The following is a 16437-nucleotide window of genomic DNA, read 5'->3' on the forward strand; positions in this document are numbered from 1 at the left end:
ATCTGTTAAGAGTCAAGAGCCACAGGGTCTTGTGTAAACCATTTAGAATCTAGTATAAAGTTGGAAATGAACCCACTCTACAGCCAAAAAGAACAAATAAGAAATACATGGTTTCTTATTCAAAATAATTTTTAATGTTTTTAGTAATCATTTTATTTGTTTACATTTCAAATGGTATCCCCCTTTCCATGTTACTCCTCCACAACTTCTCCATCCCATCTCCCCTCTCCCCTTTCCCTATGCCTCTATGAGGGTGTTCCTCCACCCACCCTCCCACCCACTTCCGCCTCGCCACTCTAGTATCCCTCTACACTGCAGCACCAAACCTCCACAGGACCAAGGGCCTTTACTCCCATTGATGCTAGATAAGGCCATCCTCTGCTACATATGTATCTGCAGCCATGAATCCCTCCATGTATACTCCTTGGTTGGTAGTTCAGTCTCTGGGATCTCTGGTCCCGTTAGGTGATATTGTTCTTCCTGTGAGGTTGCAATCCCCTTCAGCTCCTTCAGTCCTTCTCCTTGCTTTTCCATTGAGGTTTCCCAAGCTCAGTCTGATGGTTGTCTGTGAGTATCTGCATCTGTATTGATCAGGAGCTGGTATGTTTTCTTAAGTATTTCTGTAGTCATGAACCTTTAGGTTCATCGACTCAAACATCAAGGCAAATCCACAGAACTAAAAATTGTAACCTTCCATTCTAACTACTTTATAGTTAAGGAATTCAAGGGCACGCTCACTAAATTTATCAATGATATTCTTCTTTCATATGAATTCCTAAGTTGAAAAATAATTATAAAAATTTCTACTCAGAGTATGCTCCAATAGAAAATATTTCAGGTAGAAAAGTGACTATCATATTTGGCAGTGTTATAAAAAAAAATAGTGGTGCCTGATCTTTCTTTGAAAAGTGTCAAACTACGTCAAAGGACTAGCTTTTGCTTTCATCTGCCAAATGGATTTTTAGCTGCTATCAGCCAGTTATTCTCCTTCCCTCCCTTCTCCAGCCTTTCTTCCTTACAGACAGGTATTACGTTTAATTAGTTGTAGTATTTCTCTGCAAGCCAACTCCAACTTCTCTACAGCTTTATTTAACTTGTGAAAAATGCAATAAAGCATGATGAAAAAATTATTTCGCTAGATATACAGGCACGTGCTAGTAATTGCAACTCTAAGGCGATTATGCAACAGCATTGCCCAGGCCAGCCTGGGCTACATAGCAAGCCCCTGTCTTAAAGAGAAAAATGGCAAATCATTTAAAAATATGTAGCTTTAGCATGGTATAAAGAAGAGCTTACTCCGCTCCTGGTCTAATCTAATTTCACACTCTGCTTGTAACATTTTTTTATTTCAATATTTCAATTATTTTATTTATGGTCCACTCTCACTCGGTGTCTCAATCTTTAAAGCTTTCCATGGTTAGGTCTTAATAATACATAGTTATGAGGACAAATAAAGTGCAAATAATACGGAACCGAGATGATGAAGTGATTATGTTTATATGGCAGAGGAAGAAAATCACACAATTACCATGGAAGAGAGCCAACTAGGCTACAGTCTAATATCACCGTTGAACAATACTTTGAGAAGAAAAAAAAAAAAAAAAAAAAAAACACCACAGTGACTAACCCAACTAAGTACAAGAACTAAGCCGAGTCTTTTGTTCCTTCTCCAATCTTTCCTGTCACCATATCATCAATCACTGAGGAGCCAGGAAGCGTCTATGATTCAGACTCATTATAGACACAACAGCGATAAATCAACATTCACTTTCCGTGTTTCCTAGTTAAGCCACTGAGTAATGAGGTACATGGAATGTTTGCATAAGGTCAGTTTTCTAAGTTTCTTTTCATTTTATTATGTGTGAAAAAAAACCCTTTAATAATTCAGATTTGGGGTTCATGAATATGCACACTAAGTCTGCAGTTAAGTCACTGGTACACTCAGTGTCCTGAAACATCTAAAGAGGAAAAGCTAACAGATTGGGCAATATTTTCAGAGGACAAAATAAACAAGAAAAAGTTTACATTTCAAGTGTTTGACATTTCAAGTGCTTGAGCTGTTTCAAGTTTCTCTCTCTCTCTTTCTTTTTCTTTCTTTCTCTCTTTTCTCTACCTTTTTTCTTTTTGTAGGAAAAAGGAATTCTTTACTATATTTTTATTTCCTCCTGACATTCCTGTAATAACCTCATTTGGAAGCATCCAGAGTGACTACTACTGCCTACCACTGTGGAAAACACAATTACTCCCAAGTTATCCTAGCCACTCGTGGAGAAATCACCACACTTCTATCTCAGGAAGTGAGCCATGGTAAAAATAAGAGGACAACCAACACTTTATCAGCTTGAACTTTCATCAATTAATACGATTTTAAGTACAGGCAGATTGAAACTTGGAAAAGATAACGTTCACTGGTTAATTTGCTCAGACTACCTTTGATTGCTTCGGGGTCAAAGTATGAAGTTTGGAACGAAAGCATTTGGAACCGTAGCCACTGAGCTTGACAAAGAGAAGAAAGGTGCCATTTCTTACCTATCTTGTCTGCATAACTGTGCCCACAAGTGTGCCTACAAATGTCTCTAGCTTGGTAATAGGGAATATAACTTAAGTTTACATGAAACTCTGGCGTTTTAAAAGAAAACTCCACCATTCTCAAGGAAACACAAACAGATGTTTGCTCTGGGATGAGGAATCAAGGTCTAAAGGCTAGCGAGGGGAATCATGGGAAACAGAGAAAGAGATAAGAATAAAGTGTGCAGAAAATAGAAAGCTATACAAAAACTCAGTGCGAGGAGTAATGCTCTTAGCTCCTGAAAATGGATTTAATTAAGTTCTACTTATGAATAAATCCAGACTCTAGCCTCTGTTTAAGCATTGAGGACTACCTGAGCCTCTGTGAAGCTAACTCAGAACAGAAAAAAGCAACTTTCCTAACCAGACAGGCTTGGTGGCAGCAGCCTCTGTGCACTGAGATAGCCTACCTTTTATTTTGCAGTAAATACCAAATATCATCTTTCTGCAGAGACAAGACCTCACTGTCTATCTCAGACAGAGATAAACCTGTTCCTTTCTCAGCATCTCCAGTGTTAGGACCATAGGCCTTACCCAACATGTCCAGTCTTGTGTATTTTCTGAAGGTTTGTTTTTGAGTCTTCATTACAATTTATTTGCAAATTGTAACATCAGATTTTTTCCCAACTCATATTTTATTGTTCTATATTTGATAGGTATTAGGGGTAGATGTGTTTATGTGCCCACATGACTGATTAATTTGCTCATGAAATCTCTGACTCCAGCAAGTTGTCATAGGCAACTACACTTGTCTTTAGATGCACACACACACACACACACACACACAAAGAAAATATAAACTAAAACTTAAAAAATAGAAAAAAATGAATTTCAGGCATTCTTTGCCAATTCTAGGTATGTGCTGCTAATCAGAAATAGAAATATACTTAGTTTGACTTTTCAGAAACCTACAGACACAAATAACCTGACATTAATAAACAGACCATGCAAAACAGAAGAATGTTTTTGCAAGAGCATTTGCCTATTTATCTAAGCTGTTTATTCTCGGTTAATCTGGATTGATATTTGAAAACAGACAAATGAGGTGCCATTTGTTTTTACTCGTCATTAACACATTTTACAATGGGACAATGATTTTTGCTTTTATTTTACCTTATTATTTGTTTGAGACAGGGTCTCCCTATGTAGCACTGGCTGTCCCATAAATGTGTATGTCAACCAGGCTGGCTGCAAAGTATTAGAGCCCTCACTATCTCTGTTTCCCAAGTGTACATAAGTTTTTAATTTTTTTTTTAATTTTCCTAAATTTCTCAAAGAAACTATGTTTAATTTAAAGTTACTTTGATTCATATGAGAATATATACTGTTATTTAAAATATGCTTGTGGAACAGTAAGATGGATAAGGTAGTAAGGGAATGCACCACCGAGTCTGATGACCAAAACTCCATATTGAAGACCTACATGATATGAAGAGAAAACTGATTCCTTTCTGTTGTTCTCTGGACTCCATGTGTGCCATGATACAAGATTTCTCCTCTAGATAAATAACTATAAACATAAAACTATGTCTTCTTTATTACAAAAAAACCCTGTGTTTTATTTTTTCTTATTTGATTATTCAGTGGTACAGGTACTGGGGAAATACATACCAGGATACATTGAATAGAGAAAGATTATGAGATCATTGTCCCTCTCTCCAGGAATATGGAGACTCTTGAACAAAGAGAAACAAGAATAAATAGGCAACAGGCAACAATGCAATGAACTTCAGAGCTGTTTCCAAGAACAGGAGGCTCAGGGAGACTCTTTGGAGGAAGAAAGGCCTCAGCAGCCTTCTTGAAGCTGGAAACACAACTCAGTCAGTTAAAGGCTGGTGTATAGGAGCATGGGAAGAGTGTCGCAGCATAAGAGGCCGGAGATGGGTGTAGGCAACCCAGAGAATGGAAAGGGCATAATACACTTAGATGTTTTGTTCCAACATGGACTCCAAGAAAACTGTTTAAGAAAGTCTTAAGAACCTTAAGTGCTAGGCTAAAAGCTCATCTTTACCCTAAATATACAGAAAAGCCAGGGATGTGTTGTAAGCAGGCAGTTACACAATATGACATCCCTCAAATCTGGTATCCCTCTGAAGTCACACCATGTTTGTTTTCTTTCGTTTCTTTTATATTGCTGTCGCTGTACTCCACTTTAATCTACTGGAGCTACCCAAGTCATTCTTTGTGCATCCACAGATTAGCACTCCTACTTACACACCCATGACCTAACCGGTTGCTCTCAGACACTGTGAACAATAGGCTAGAATGTGTCTTATTTGTTGCTTTCATTTTACATTCAAATTTAAATGTTGCTCCAGGTTTTCAATACAACTGTTTTTTTTCATTATCAGATAAGAACTCTATCATAATGAATATGATATTGTAATTAAAGCATAGTCTTGGAGTTTGTACATGACTTGTCTACAGTGAATAGACTCATGGTTCTGCCAAATAAATGATAACAAGGAACCTACATTCATATTCCATTTCCTGTATTGAAAAAAAGGTGAAGAGGAGAGACACTATAGCCGGCAGTTTCACAATTTTGAATAATCTGTGCCCTCTCTTCTCTGTACCAATGTGAGCACATCAATTATATTTGGACAGAAAAGTTTAAATATGAAATATATGAACAATATCCACATTTCTTAAGAACTTACACTTTGACAGGAGCAGGATTGAATAAGCTTTATATGCAGGAATATTTTATCATCAATTCCGACTACTCTATTGTGTCCAGTCACTTCAGGATGCACATCATCCTCAGAGGGTAGCAGCCTGTGTTAGGGATGGGGTGAAGCAACTCGCCCAATTACTCAGTTGGGAAGAGAAAAGTTTCAGAGCACAGTTTTTGACAGAAGCCACTTTCTGAAAGTCTACCCTATAATGGAAAACACAATGATATAAGCACTTGCCTTACTGAAGTCCAGTACATGTTTGAATTTTAGAGGTGACAATAAGAATCTACAGTTTCATGCCCCAATTGCAATCCAGTTACAAAGTAAATAAACAGATAGAATGATGTCTATCCACAGAGCAAAAATAAAGCTCTACGTGTGTACATTAAGGGAGTGTTAAAGAAAATAAGAAAGAGTAGATAAGAGTAATAAAATAATAAGAGTACAAAGTGAGGATAGACCATTCCCTTGTGGAAATCTAGAAAATTAGGAAAAATGTATTTCCTACTAGTCAGTTAAATATATTCTAATTTAATATTTATCATAGATAATTAGTGAGACCTGCAATAGTTTTGTCAATAGCAAACAACTCCTTCTTTATGCATCACTGTATCCTTCCTATCGTCTACCTGTGGTAGTTTTCTCCAATAATCTGCTATGCACAACAAAACCTGTTAACTAATTGAGTATTAAAGCCTTATTAATATTAGAAGTGGTTGTTAAGTCCCAGTACTACAGGAGACGAATGCTCAATTTTTATTATAGCTTTAAGAGTCTTCCTGTAAATGGAATACAGACCATTTGTAGCAACTGAGAGGCCAATATGTGTCAGGCATGAGGAAATGCCAGCCTAACTCACTACCTTTTTGAATATCCACATCCTCAACTTATAAATGAGAAGACCAACAAATGCCAGAAAACTAGAAAACCATCTGAAAGCCTGACCAGGGCTCCAGCCAGCTCTTAAGGGACACCCAGTGTGGAAGGCACAGCACTGGCTGTAACAAGCATAATGGGTAAGAACACAAGTGTGTATCATATCGCCTACACTGGGACATTAGAGTGCAAGGACTTCTAATGCTTTCCCTCTGAAATTTTGGATTAGTTTTAGAACATGCTCACCTCCAAAACCATCCTATGAAACTCAACACACTCCCTTTCAAACCCCTCCTTCTGACTCTGTCTCTGTGTCTCTGTCTGTCTCTGTCTCTCAGTCTCTGTCCCTCACATGGCATCAATTAGGCCTCCCATAGTGTGTTGTATCTAGAATGAATCGACACAAATATCTGGAAACCATTTGCATGTGGAAAAACAGTGACAAATACTCAAAAAGCACACGTGTAGCTTCTTCTGAATCTACCCGTTGGCCAGTCAAACTGATTCTACAGTTATGAATGGAAGAAAACATGGCTGCCAACTACAGTTTAAATTGTAGAAGCTAGGTGTTCTAGGAGTTATGTACCAAATTGTATGTAAAGAACAATGATTAAAACAAGCATACAAAGCGGGTTTCCCTTCATCAGTTTTGGCTATGTAAAATGAAGTTAGGCAAGAATTTGTAACTTCTCTATATGTACATAGTTTCTATATGTCCATTACTCTTACAACCTTATTTTCCCAATACGTTTTGAATTTATGGAATTACTTACTTTTGCTAAAAAAAAAAAATGGCAACAACACAATTATAGAAGGAGCATGATCTTTTTAAGTATGATTTTAAAATATCTCTTCAAATAATAAATATATTATTTAACTCAGCAATTCCAGTTCTAACATACTTGCTCATATGGAAAACAGCATCTGGTAGGATGGTCATAACTAAATGCATATTGTTTCAGTTTCAGGTGAGGTGGAGCAAACTTGCAGACCCAAGCATAGGTTCTTAATCTTTAGACTGTGTTGATAAAGAAAAGAGACATGTGCAAATGTTTAGATATAATGAGTCCTCGCTACTCCTAAAGGAGGGGGGTGTATATACAAATCTCTGCCACTATGTGAGTACTCAATTTCTGAGCCTCACACAGCAGACTTCCTGAGCCTCACACTGGCAAGCAAATTAGCAGGTTTGGGGGAAGTATTAAACAACCCCAAGAACACTTCAGTGTCCATGTGGACTCTGAAAGCTTGTTTAGCTTTACTGAAAAGAGACAGGTATCACTTCCCTCTGGGAGTGAGAGCTGCCTGCCTCCCTGCTCCCCCAAGTCTCCTGTTCCAGCCACTCTCTTACTGTACTAGTTTTGCTAGGTTCCTCCTCAGCACTGCTTTAGAGATCTCTTTAGAATCTTTGCCAAGTTTATCCGGACCCCAAGCAGACCCAGCTGTTGTTATGTAAACTGCTCTCTACCGTTTTGACTGTTTGTAGCACCTAGCAACCCCTCTAGCTCCAGTTACAAGCATTTCTCAAGCTTCTGTTTGCAGGCATGGGGCCTCTTGAGTAGTTAGTTTACTTCCTCAATGCCAAAGCATTGCTGCTTAGCTCTGCACACTCCAAAGACTCCGAAATTATTGGAGATTATACCTGTTCTGTAGTCACGTGAATTTTAAATTAGGATTGACCAACAATGTGATCTTTGACCAACAACGGATTCTTTATTTCCAGATCCCAAACTAACCTATGCCAGTCCTTTGACATGACATCCTTGATCTCTGTCTCTTCATGTTCACCCATATGAAAGTTCAATATTCTTATTCTTCAGATTAAGAGTTTTAAAATAAGAGATTAGTTTTTATGAAAAACACTGGTAAATCTCTGTGTGTCACACACACACACACACACACACACACACAGAGTTACATTTTGTACCTTTGACCATGTCTCTAGGTGAACAAGCTTACTACAACAGCAGGCTACAACTCTGCCTTTCCTGGAATTTACAAGAAGCAAGCTCATATCCTTTGGTTCTATTTCACTATATCTGGCATTTAAACTTTAAAAGGTTAAGAATGTGAACTTTTTCAGAGTGGATATATATATATATATATATATATATATATATATATATATATATATATGCAGTTGAGTACCATAGAGTAAATGCATAGGCAGAGGAGTTAGTAATAATTAGGCTTTCTTCCTTAGTTCTGTGTTACTATAATGAAATACCTGAGGTAATTAACTTCTAAAGAGAAAAGGTTTCCGGTCAGGGTTCTGGAGGATCTAGTTGGAATTCAACTGACATCTTTATTCTGGACCTGTGGTGACACAGTACTTTTGTGGCAAGAGGACACTACAGGACAAACCTTATAAGGCAGGGAGAAAAATGAACTAACAGGGAGGGAAAGGGCTTAGGCCAGAAAGCTGCTCAATACTTGTGCTTTGAGTAATTTTTAAGGGCCTCCATTAGGGTTCCTTTTATAAAACACCATCACTTATCAGTATTGTCACCCAAGGAACAAACCCTTTTATGCACAGTCTTCTGGAGGGTATTCAACATCCAAAATGGAGCATATGGCCCATATGACTTGTTAGCCAAACTTCACTCCTGAAGTCAAAAGTGGCAACTGAGTGTTACAGCACTTGCCTGGTAAGCGCAGGGCCCAAGGTTTCACTCCCAGCAGCATAAGTAAAGAAAAAAAAAAGATGCAAAATCCTAATGACTTTTTTAACTTTAACGGTGCACATACTTATGGACAATGGTAAAAACAAGTGAGATAAAATCTGAGACCCTGATATTAAAATCAGTCAGTCAATCAATCACTTGGCCGATCAAAACTGTACCCAGTATAGCATCACCTATACTCTATGTACATCCTGCCTTGGTTATTCCAGGCGTCATGAACATCTTATTAGTAATAAATGCCTCAGTTTCAATAACACTGAAAGGTAAATAAAATTTAACTACAGGAAGCACAAAAGACCACAAAGTGTGATCTAGAGGTGTAGCAGGAACTATCTGGAGAATGCCAGTTGACTGTGTTTCAAGAATCTGTGTGCTTTCATGGTTTCCTCCTACTCCCACATCTCTTTCAATATGGTTATATTTTCTAGTTTAATACTCAGGGAGCTACACTATACCTCTAATTCTAAGTTCTTCAGGAAAAGAAAATTTTCAACTTGTGAGTGGGTGGTGATGCCCCATAAAAAAAAAAATCTCTGTATATGGCTTTTATGTAAAGAAGGAAAAAGCAGCTCAGAAGCTTGCAGGTGTCCGTCTCCCTTGTTGTAGCACTAACAACCCACAGAAGAGGATAATGTGTGATATTGTAAAAGTTCCTGATCAAATAAGAGACAAGTAATAAATACATATTTTATTACAATGGGGCAAAGGCTTAAGACAAGTCCTAGAAAAGGGAAATGTCAAGACAGGGTTTGGTCATGACAATCCTGGTTTCATAGAAAGGCAGAAATTACATGGAAGTAATTGCAGTTCTAGCGGGAGAACCCAGTGGCCTGAAAGCCACTCCTACTGAACAGGATAGAAATCTCTATCAGACTAGGCACAGTCCAGTGGTACAGTGCTTGCACACAACAAGAAAAGCCCTGGTTGAGTCTTAGAACCAAAGAAAAGTCTCTTTATACCAATGTGAAGTAGTGAGACTGTCTTTGGATGGATGCCCCTAAAATATTGAATTGGAATGCCAGTTGATATCTTAAAAAGCAAATTTAGACAACTTCTCTTTTGAAATCATCACAATGAAGTAATTATAAAGCTCCTTTAATTCAATTTCTTCTGCTATTTATATGTCTTTACATTACTGGTGGCCACTGTTTGCAATGACCTTGACATCTCCTACATGTAGTACTGTTTTTACTAAAAGCAGGTACACGCATAGCCTTTAAAGTATCAATCTACCAAGTTGCCAAGCCAACTTAGATCAAGAAAAAGGAATTTCCTTTTTATTTATTCATAGAAGCTCATAAAACATAACAGAACAAACTTGCTAAAAAGTGGTCAGTTTCTGAAGGCAAAATCTTACCCAATCCGGAAGGTATGACTTTGTCCATTTAAGTGAGTGACACGTGATTGGACAGTTGAAGATTCAATGAAATAATGTGGCCAGAGGATGATTTCCTTGTATCTGGCAAAAATCCATGGTATTTCTACCATATGAAGTTGACCATAAAACTTAATTAGATCTAATGATATATTTAGTCTTATATCTTACTTTGATCAAGATTTCACTTTACTTTCTGAAGGGACATAGACAACAGAGAGGAAAGAGGAGACTCCAGTGGCAGAAGTTGACATCTAATTTCTGAATTATCAATTCACCGCAGACTTTGGTTTCATTATTTTTCAACACAATCAGTTCTTAGAAGACCAGATACTGGCATGCTCATTAAGTACCTCAACTTAAAGTCATATTAAATAATCCTTTCATTAGGACTGTTATCCACTGCCTGAAACTCTGATTTCCCCTTCGATGCGATGGGTAATTGAGAACTGACTAGATGAAGAAGAAGAAGCATTAAAAGCTAATTTCATTCTTGGAACATACACTACAATAATGGGCAATGATAATAGGTTACCGTAAAACAATTACTGAAAATCACAGCATTTTGGTGCCATTTTTTTTCATGAAATATATGTTGTTCTCTTCAACAACAAAGAATATAAAGAATGCCAGTTTTGCCATTTAAACAGATAATTAGCTGAATGAAAATATTTATAACTCTAAAAATAGGTAACCTTTTATATATAGTAAGAATAGTTGAATAAGTGTAGACTACAACGTTGTCAAATAGCATGTCACACACACACACACACACACATAGCTATCCACAGGGAAATGAAATTTCTGCTCAATTAAGTAAGTAAAAAGATAAGTAAAAGAAGAAATAGACACATTGCCAGTCTTTTTAGTCATTGTTGAGAAAAAAATGATCTAAATTTGATAGTAATAATCAAACAACCATGAATTTATCATCATTCCCAAGAAACTATTCTTGGTAGCTTTTGCTATTTCAATAAATGATGTAATGCTTTGTACGTCACAAAACTCTTGTGCCAGCAGTGGCATGGAGCTGTGTGAAAACTTACAAAGAAGGAAATGAACACTTTGAAGGGTGTCTACTTGCCCATACAAAAGCACACATGCACTTTGACTTTTATCATGGGGTACCTATGTGGCTCTCTTTCATGCTTTCCGGATATTCATGGCATGTGTCTACTTGATTTATAGAACCTCTTTGATCCTGTTTGATGCAAAACAAATGGTCAGAACAGAAAGAGGTGTGTCTGGACTATGCTCATAAAGCATTCAAAATACTACAATAAAAATACTGCTATTGCACACCAAAATCACGCCAGCAACTCAGATCACTCTTGCTTTCTGTAAGATCTGGGTTTAATGCAATGGGAATTGGTGGTATTCAGGGGGGAAAAAGGCCTAAGGAAAAAGAATGGAAAGATACATATTTGGCCCCTTTTAATACAGTGATAAAGTGATAAATGGAATAGATTAAAATGTCTTGTTAACAATATGTTAAAGTTTTAATAGAGTACATAAAAATTTCCAAAATGCAGCTCTAGGGAATGATTGATCTCACTACAACCTGAACCATGCCTTGCATAAAAGGAGAGTTTTGCAGATGGGAAACAAACAGGGTCAGCACACTAGCTCTCAAGGTCACAGCCGTCTTAGACGGCACAGGTAAGCATGGAACTCTGGAATACCAGCTTCCACATAAAGAGTACTTAAGACTACTGAGTGGGTTCCGGTTCACTGCCTACTTCTTAACAAGCTGACGATAAATGTGCCTTCACACAGGAATTGCCATCACAAAAACAGTGAGCTTGGATCTCCTAAAATGTCAGAAATGTTGGAAACATTAGCAATGCAAAATAAGTTTAGATTTCTATAGCTATTAAAAAAAATGACATGAACGATGGTGGTGTGTTCCAGTCTCTGTATCATATGAGTATCATCATTAGGGTGAGTAGAGCAAGCTTTGTTCCAAGAGCATTGGAGCAACAGCCAGCATTTATCCCTAATGCTAGAATTACACATGCTGTAAACAGTGAGGCCCATGGCTACACTACTAGGTTTTCTAAGATCTAAAACCTTTCCATTCCTAGATGAATGCAAGACTAATTTCCTTTTGTCACATTTTTTTTAAAAAAATATTGTTCTAATTGGAGCTGGAAAAATAAGACCAACACATTGACATGAATTCTCTTATAAAAGTCGAAAGACAGAAAGTTATCAATTGAGACACACACTGAGACCTTTCTAGCAATACAACTCAAAGGAATTTTGCCCAGAAGGCAAGCATAAGAAACAAATGTTTGGAAATTGAATCTGCCAGGGCAAATATTTTTACCTTAATACTAGAAGCAGTGTCTGAATTGGAGGGAATCTCAAGAAAGAGATTCACCAGTCCCCCCTTATTTTTGTTTTCTGTTTGTTTGTTTGTTTGTTTGTTTAAAGAAAGCTGAAACCCCAAAAGGTTTCTTGTCTTGTTCCAGTGCCTGAATGTAGACCCAGGTCCTGAGCCAAGCCTAGAAAAGCCATTTGCTGCAAACAGTTCTCCATTATGTTATAAACTGCTCTCAGATCAAATCAATCAAGCCAACAGCAACAACAACAACCTAGAGCGGCCATGAAGCCTTCTGTAGTTGGGAATTAATAAACTTTATTAATCCTGGGTGAGTAACCTAAAAGGACTTGATTTGAGTGACTGCCTTTTCCCCAGCCCTGTAAAGATGAGTTGAGAAACATGGTACTCCACTGAGAATAGCGTTATGTATCAAGTCTCAGGGTGAACCTTGTATTCTGAGAAATAGGGGTGGGGGGAAGATTCTCAGGGAGGCAGTGCTTAGAGGGCTCAGGGGAAGAAGCAGTTAACCAACCATGCCACTCCTCCTTGCAAATAACCAAGGAAAGCTTTCTTTAAAGCAGTACAAAATGTCACCACAGGCTGACGCTCTTTCTACGAGAAGAATAAGATTTTTGCCACCTAGGATGCTGAGCACACACTTCATTGCCTTTATCATACTCAGATTTTTGTTGAAGTCTTGACTCCCTCTCCTTTCAAAACAGGTTATACAAGAGGCCCCAAACCATGAATGACTGCTGTGGGGGCGACAAGTCAAAAGACCTGGAGGAGCGGCTTCTGTCCTCTGGCAACTGAGACAGTCTGTTAAAACTGTTCTAGGAACGAAGGAAGGCGGCCTGGAAATGGGCCCCAATGGATAGAGCTAGGTAATCCTTCACTCCCAGAGCTCTGCTCTGCAGTGGAGAGGGCACTGCAGGAGGCGCACTTCCAACCTAGGATTCGCTGAGTCTTCAGTCGCCGTGCCTTTAGAACTACAATCTTTTCCTTAAAAGCACACTGACATTCCACGGAGAAGTTTGCACATCAGCGCAATCATTCCGGGGAGAAGCGAATGTGAGGGTTTGTGACTTGCGAGACCCTGCAGCAGCAGGCACGCTCCTGCAGGAAAGCGCCCAGCTGGTGGCTTGGACCAGAGCCTGCGGGGTGCTGAAAGAACCGCCATCAGGTCTGAAAGCGGAACCTCTCTCCCCTCTTGGCAGTTCCGAGTGAAGCAAAACCTGTTTTTCGACGGGGCCAACTGAAAATAAATTCCAGCGCAACCGCATGAAAAGGGTAACAGCTATGTGCTGGAGTCCGGGGGTGGAAGTGTAGATGACAACCTCAGAGGCAGGTGTGAGAGGGTTAAAGCCAACACCAGAGATGGGCGTGCGGATTCCCACATTTCACAAACTGGCCCTCTTCCCATGGGTTCTAAAGTGCCCTTCCCCCATCCTATACTGGGATTCCAGAAAAAGTGAGACTACATAACTGTGCAAGAGTAGAGGTGCCTGGTGCTCCCATCCCGAGTGTTTTCGCCCTGCCCCACCTGCCTTAAAATCCAGCTCTACTCAGGCTTTAGGGTCCCCGCCCCCAGAGCCTGAGATTGGTCACTGATATTTTTTCTCAGCCTCTGAAACAGTGAGTTCATTACCTCACCCAGAAATGTAACTTTGATATAGAGATATGGAGAAACAACCTTCTCCCACTCTGACACCCACCCCTCTCCCCAACACACACAAAGCAGCAGCTCCCAAGCCCTGAGGATCTCAGGCTCCTATTGCCCTTCCTTACTCTGCTCTTCCCGGGAAGGATTCCGAGCCTTTGAATACTCCTCTGTGGCTTCAGCTCGCCAACAACTGAAGGGGTGTACAGAAATAAAAGATGGGAAAAGAAAGTGAGACCTGTTTTAACCCCTCCTTAATGTAAAACTTAAAAAGAGAGAGAAGAAGAAGAAAAACAAAAACAAAAACAAAAATCAAAACAGGCAGAAGCCAAAATAACAAGGAGTAGTTTAACCCCCAACTATCCAGGACACAGTGGGAAATCAAAACTTCAAAGGATTAGATCCTCAGGCTCCGCAGGGTAAAGTGCCTGCCGCTTGAATGAATGAGTGGGAGCGCATATCGGGCTGGGCAGGACCAAGGCATGTCAGCCAGCAGGCCAGCTGGTGGACCACGGGCCAGGGATGTCCCCTGGGGGTGAGAAAAGGGGTTCCCCACAAGATATTCTGGTTGGTGGGAATTTTGTCGTTTTTCTTTGAGGACTCTCTGTAGAAGTGAGAACTGAGGCGCTACCACTGGGTGTGGAAACCAAGAAATCCCTCGCTTCAAGGCTCCCAAACCTGGCTGCTAACCCAGTCCACGCTGCGTGACTCGGCTGCCATCAACCCTACACTAGCTACCCACTAGACAATGCAGCTTCTATTTCAGTGTTATTATTATTTTTTTTAAAAAACAGATGGTCAAAGCCCTCCTTATCCCCTGCCATCCCTCCCAGGTCTTCACATTATGACCAAGAGGAAGTTACTTAGGGGATTTATCATGACAAAGTGCCAGCAGTTATTTCACCTCAAAGCCCAGCGAAAGGAAACTGCTCTGCGTGCAGTGAATTGTACTTTGATACCAAGAGACTGGAGGGACGGTGTGGGGGAGAGAGTTCAACAGATCTTGCCTGAGGGGCTCCTGCACCCTCAAGCTAAACCTCACCCAAAGTTCCTGGAGATGTGCTCAGTGTTCAATCTCGCTGCCCAAACTTGAGCAGACCAGTCAAGCCTAAAACGTGTGACACAGGTGACTGTTCCCAGGGACAGATCTGTGTCCCCCGCGCGCCTTTATGGCTCCCATACTTTGCTAAGCACACGCTAGAGCGCACAGCCCCAGGCCTCCCAGGGAACCGCCCCCGGTCTGCAACAACCACTACAGAGGTGCTGCTCAGAGGCCAAAAGCTTACCTGGTCTGAGGACCGCGGCGGAGATCAAGAGGCAGAAAACCAGACGGCAAGAAGGGGACACCTTAGATGCCATATTCCTCCTCCTAGAAGGCCACCGACAAAGTCCACGCCGCAGGAGGGGGCGTCGTCCCCGGGCCCACGGGGCCCGCTCGCTTGTGGGTCTCGCCTTAGGGGGACAGCGACTTTTTTCCAAGACACACAGTCCCCCGGGGACTGTGGTGCTGCGCCGTCGGGTCTGTGCCACACGCAACTTTCCTCCACGCGGAACCCGCAACTCCTCCCTCCCCCCTCCACACCCTTCCTCAGCGTCTCTGGCTGCTACTCCCAGGACGGGCGACCCTCTTATTCCAGGAGACGCTTCAGTAGTCAGTCAAGGTAGACGCGGTTTCTTTTTGGCTGCTATCTTCTAGTAGTTTCTCTTCTTGCAAAGGAGAGGATAAGAAGAGTGATGAGAGTTGCACGGTGCACGGATCACCGGGAGCAGAGAAGGGTCGGCGGGGAGCGTCGCGGGGTCCCGACCGTGGGTCTCCTCAGGTGGCAGCCGAGGCAGAGGCTGTAGCGGCGGCAGCTGGAGCAGTGGCGGCGGCCGCGGGCTCGGGCTGCTCTGAGTGGAGGACGGGAAGGCGTGTGTAAGCTGCCTGTCTCCTCCTCCCGCTCCTCCTGCTCCTCCCGCTCCTCTCTCCCGCCCAGCTTCCTCGGCGGCAGCGCGGAGCAGGTGGTTGGAGCGCCGATCCGCAGCCTAGAGGCGCTGCAGGACCAAGTCGGAGACTGAGCTGAGCTGGCGGCCCCTGGTGGGAGAAGAGCCTGATGCCCCAGCCCCCCCGCGCTCTGGTGGGCGGGGCTGACATTGACCCCGCCTCCCACCGGACACGCTCGCCAATGAGGAGCGGGATCGAGAGCAAGGGGCGTGACGGGTTGGATTCGCCAGTGACTGGCTCTTACCAGGGGGTTCTCAGCGCCCCAAAGACATAGGATCTGAGATCT

General features: G+C 41.1%; 1 protein-coding gene across 2 annotated transcripts in view; it reads right to left on the minus strand.

The window, feature by feature from the left end:
• Alcam (activated leukocyte cell adhesion molecule) overlaps positions 1 to 16207 on the minus strand; it is a 201240-nt gene extending 185033 nt beyond the window's left edge. Inside the window, exon 1 of one of the 2 annotated variants that reach the window (XM_029470472.2) lies at positions 15454 to 16207. In XM_029470472.2, the coding sequence (XP_029326332.1) occupies positions 15454 to 15526 (73 nt within the window). In that variant the 5' untranslated portion in view covers positions 15527 to 16207. The remainder of the gene's footprint in view (positions 1 to 15453) is intronic. The other variant, XM_021185108.3, reaches the window with a different exon arrangement.
• Positions 16208 to 16437: the final 230 nt, after the last annotated feature.

The sequence above is a fragment of the Mus caroli genome, unplaced genomic scaffold (assembly GCF_978045245.1).
Source record: "Mus caroli unplaced genomic scaffold, Mus_caroli_1 scaffold_17, whole genome shotgun sequence".
Taxonomy (NCBI): domain Eukaryota; kingdom Metazoa; phylum Chordata; class Mammalia; order Rodentia; family Muridae; genus Mus; species Mus caroli.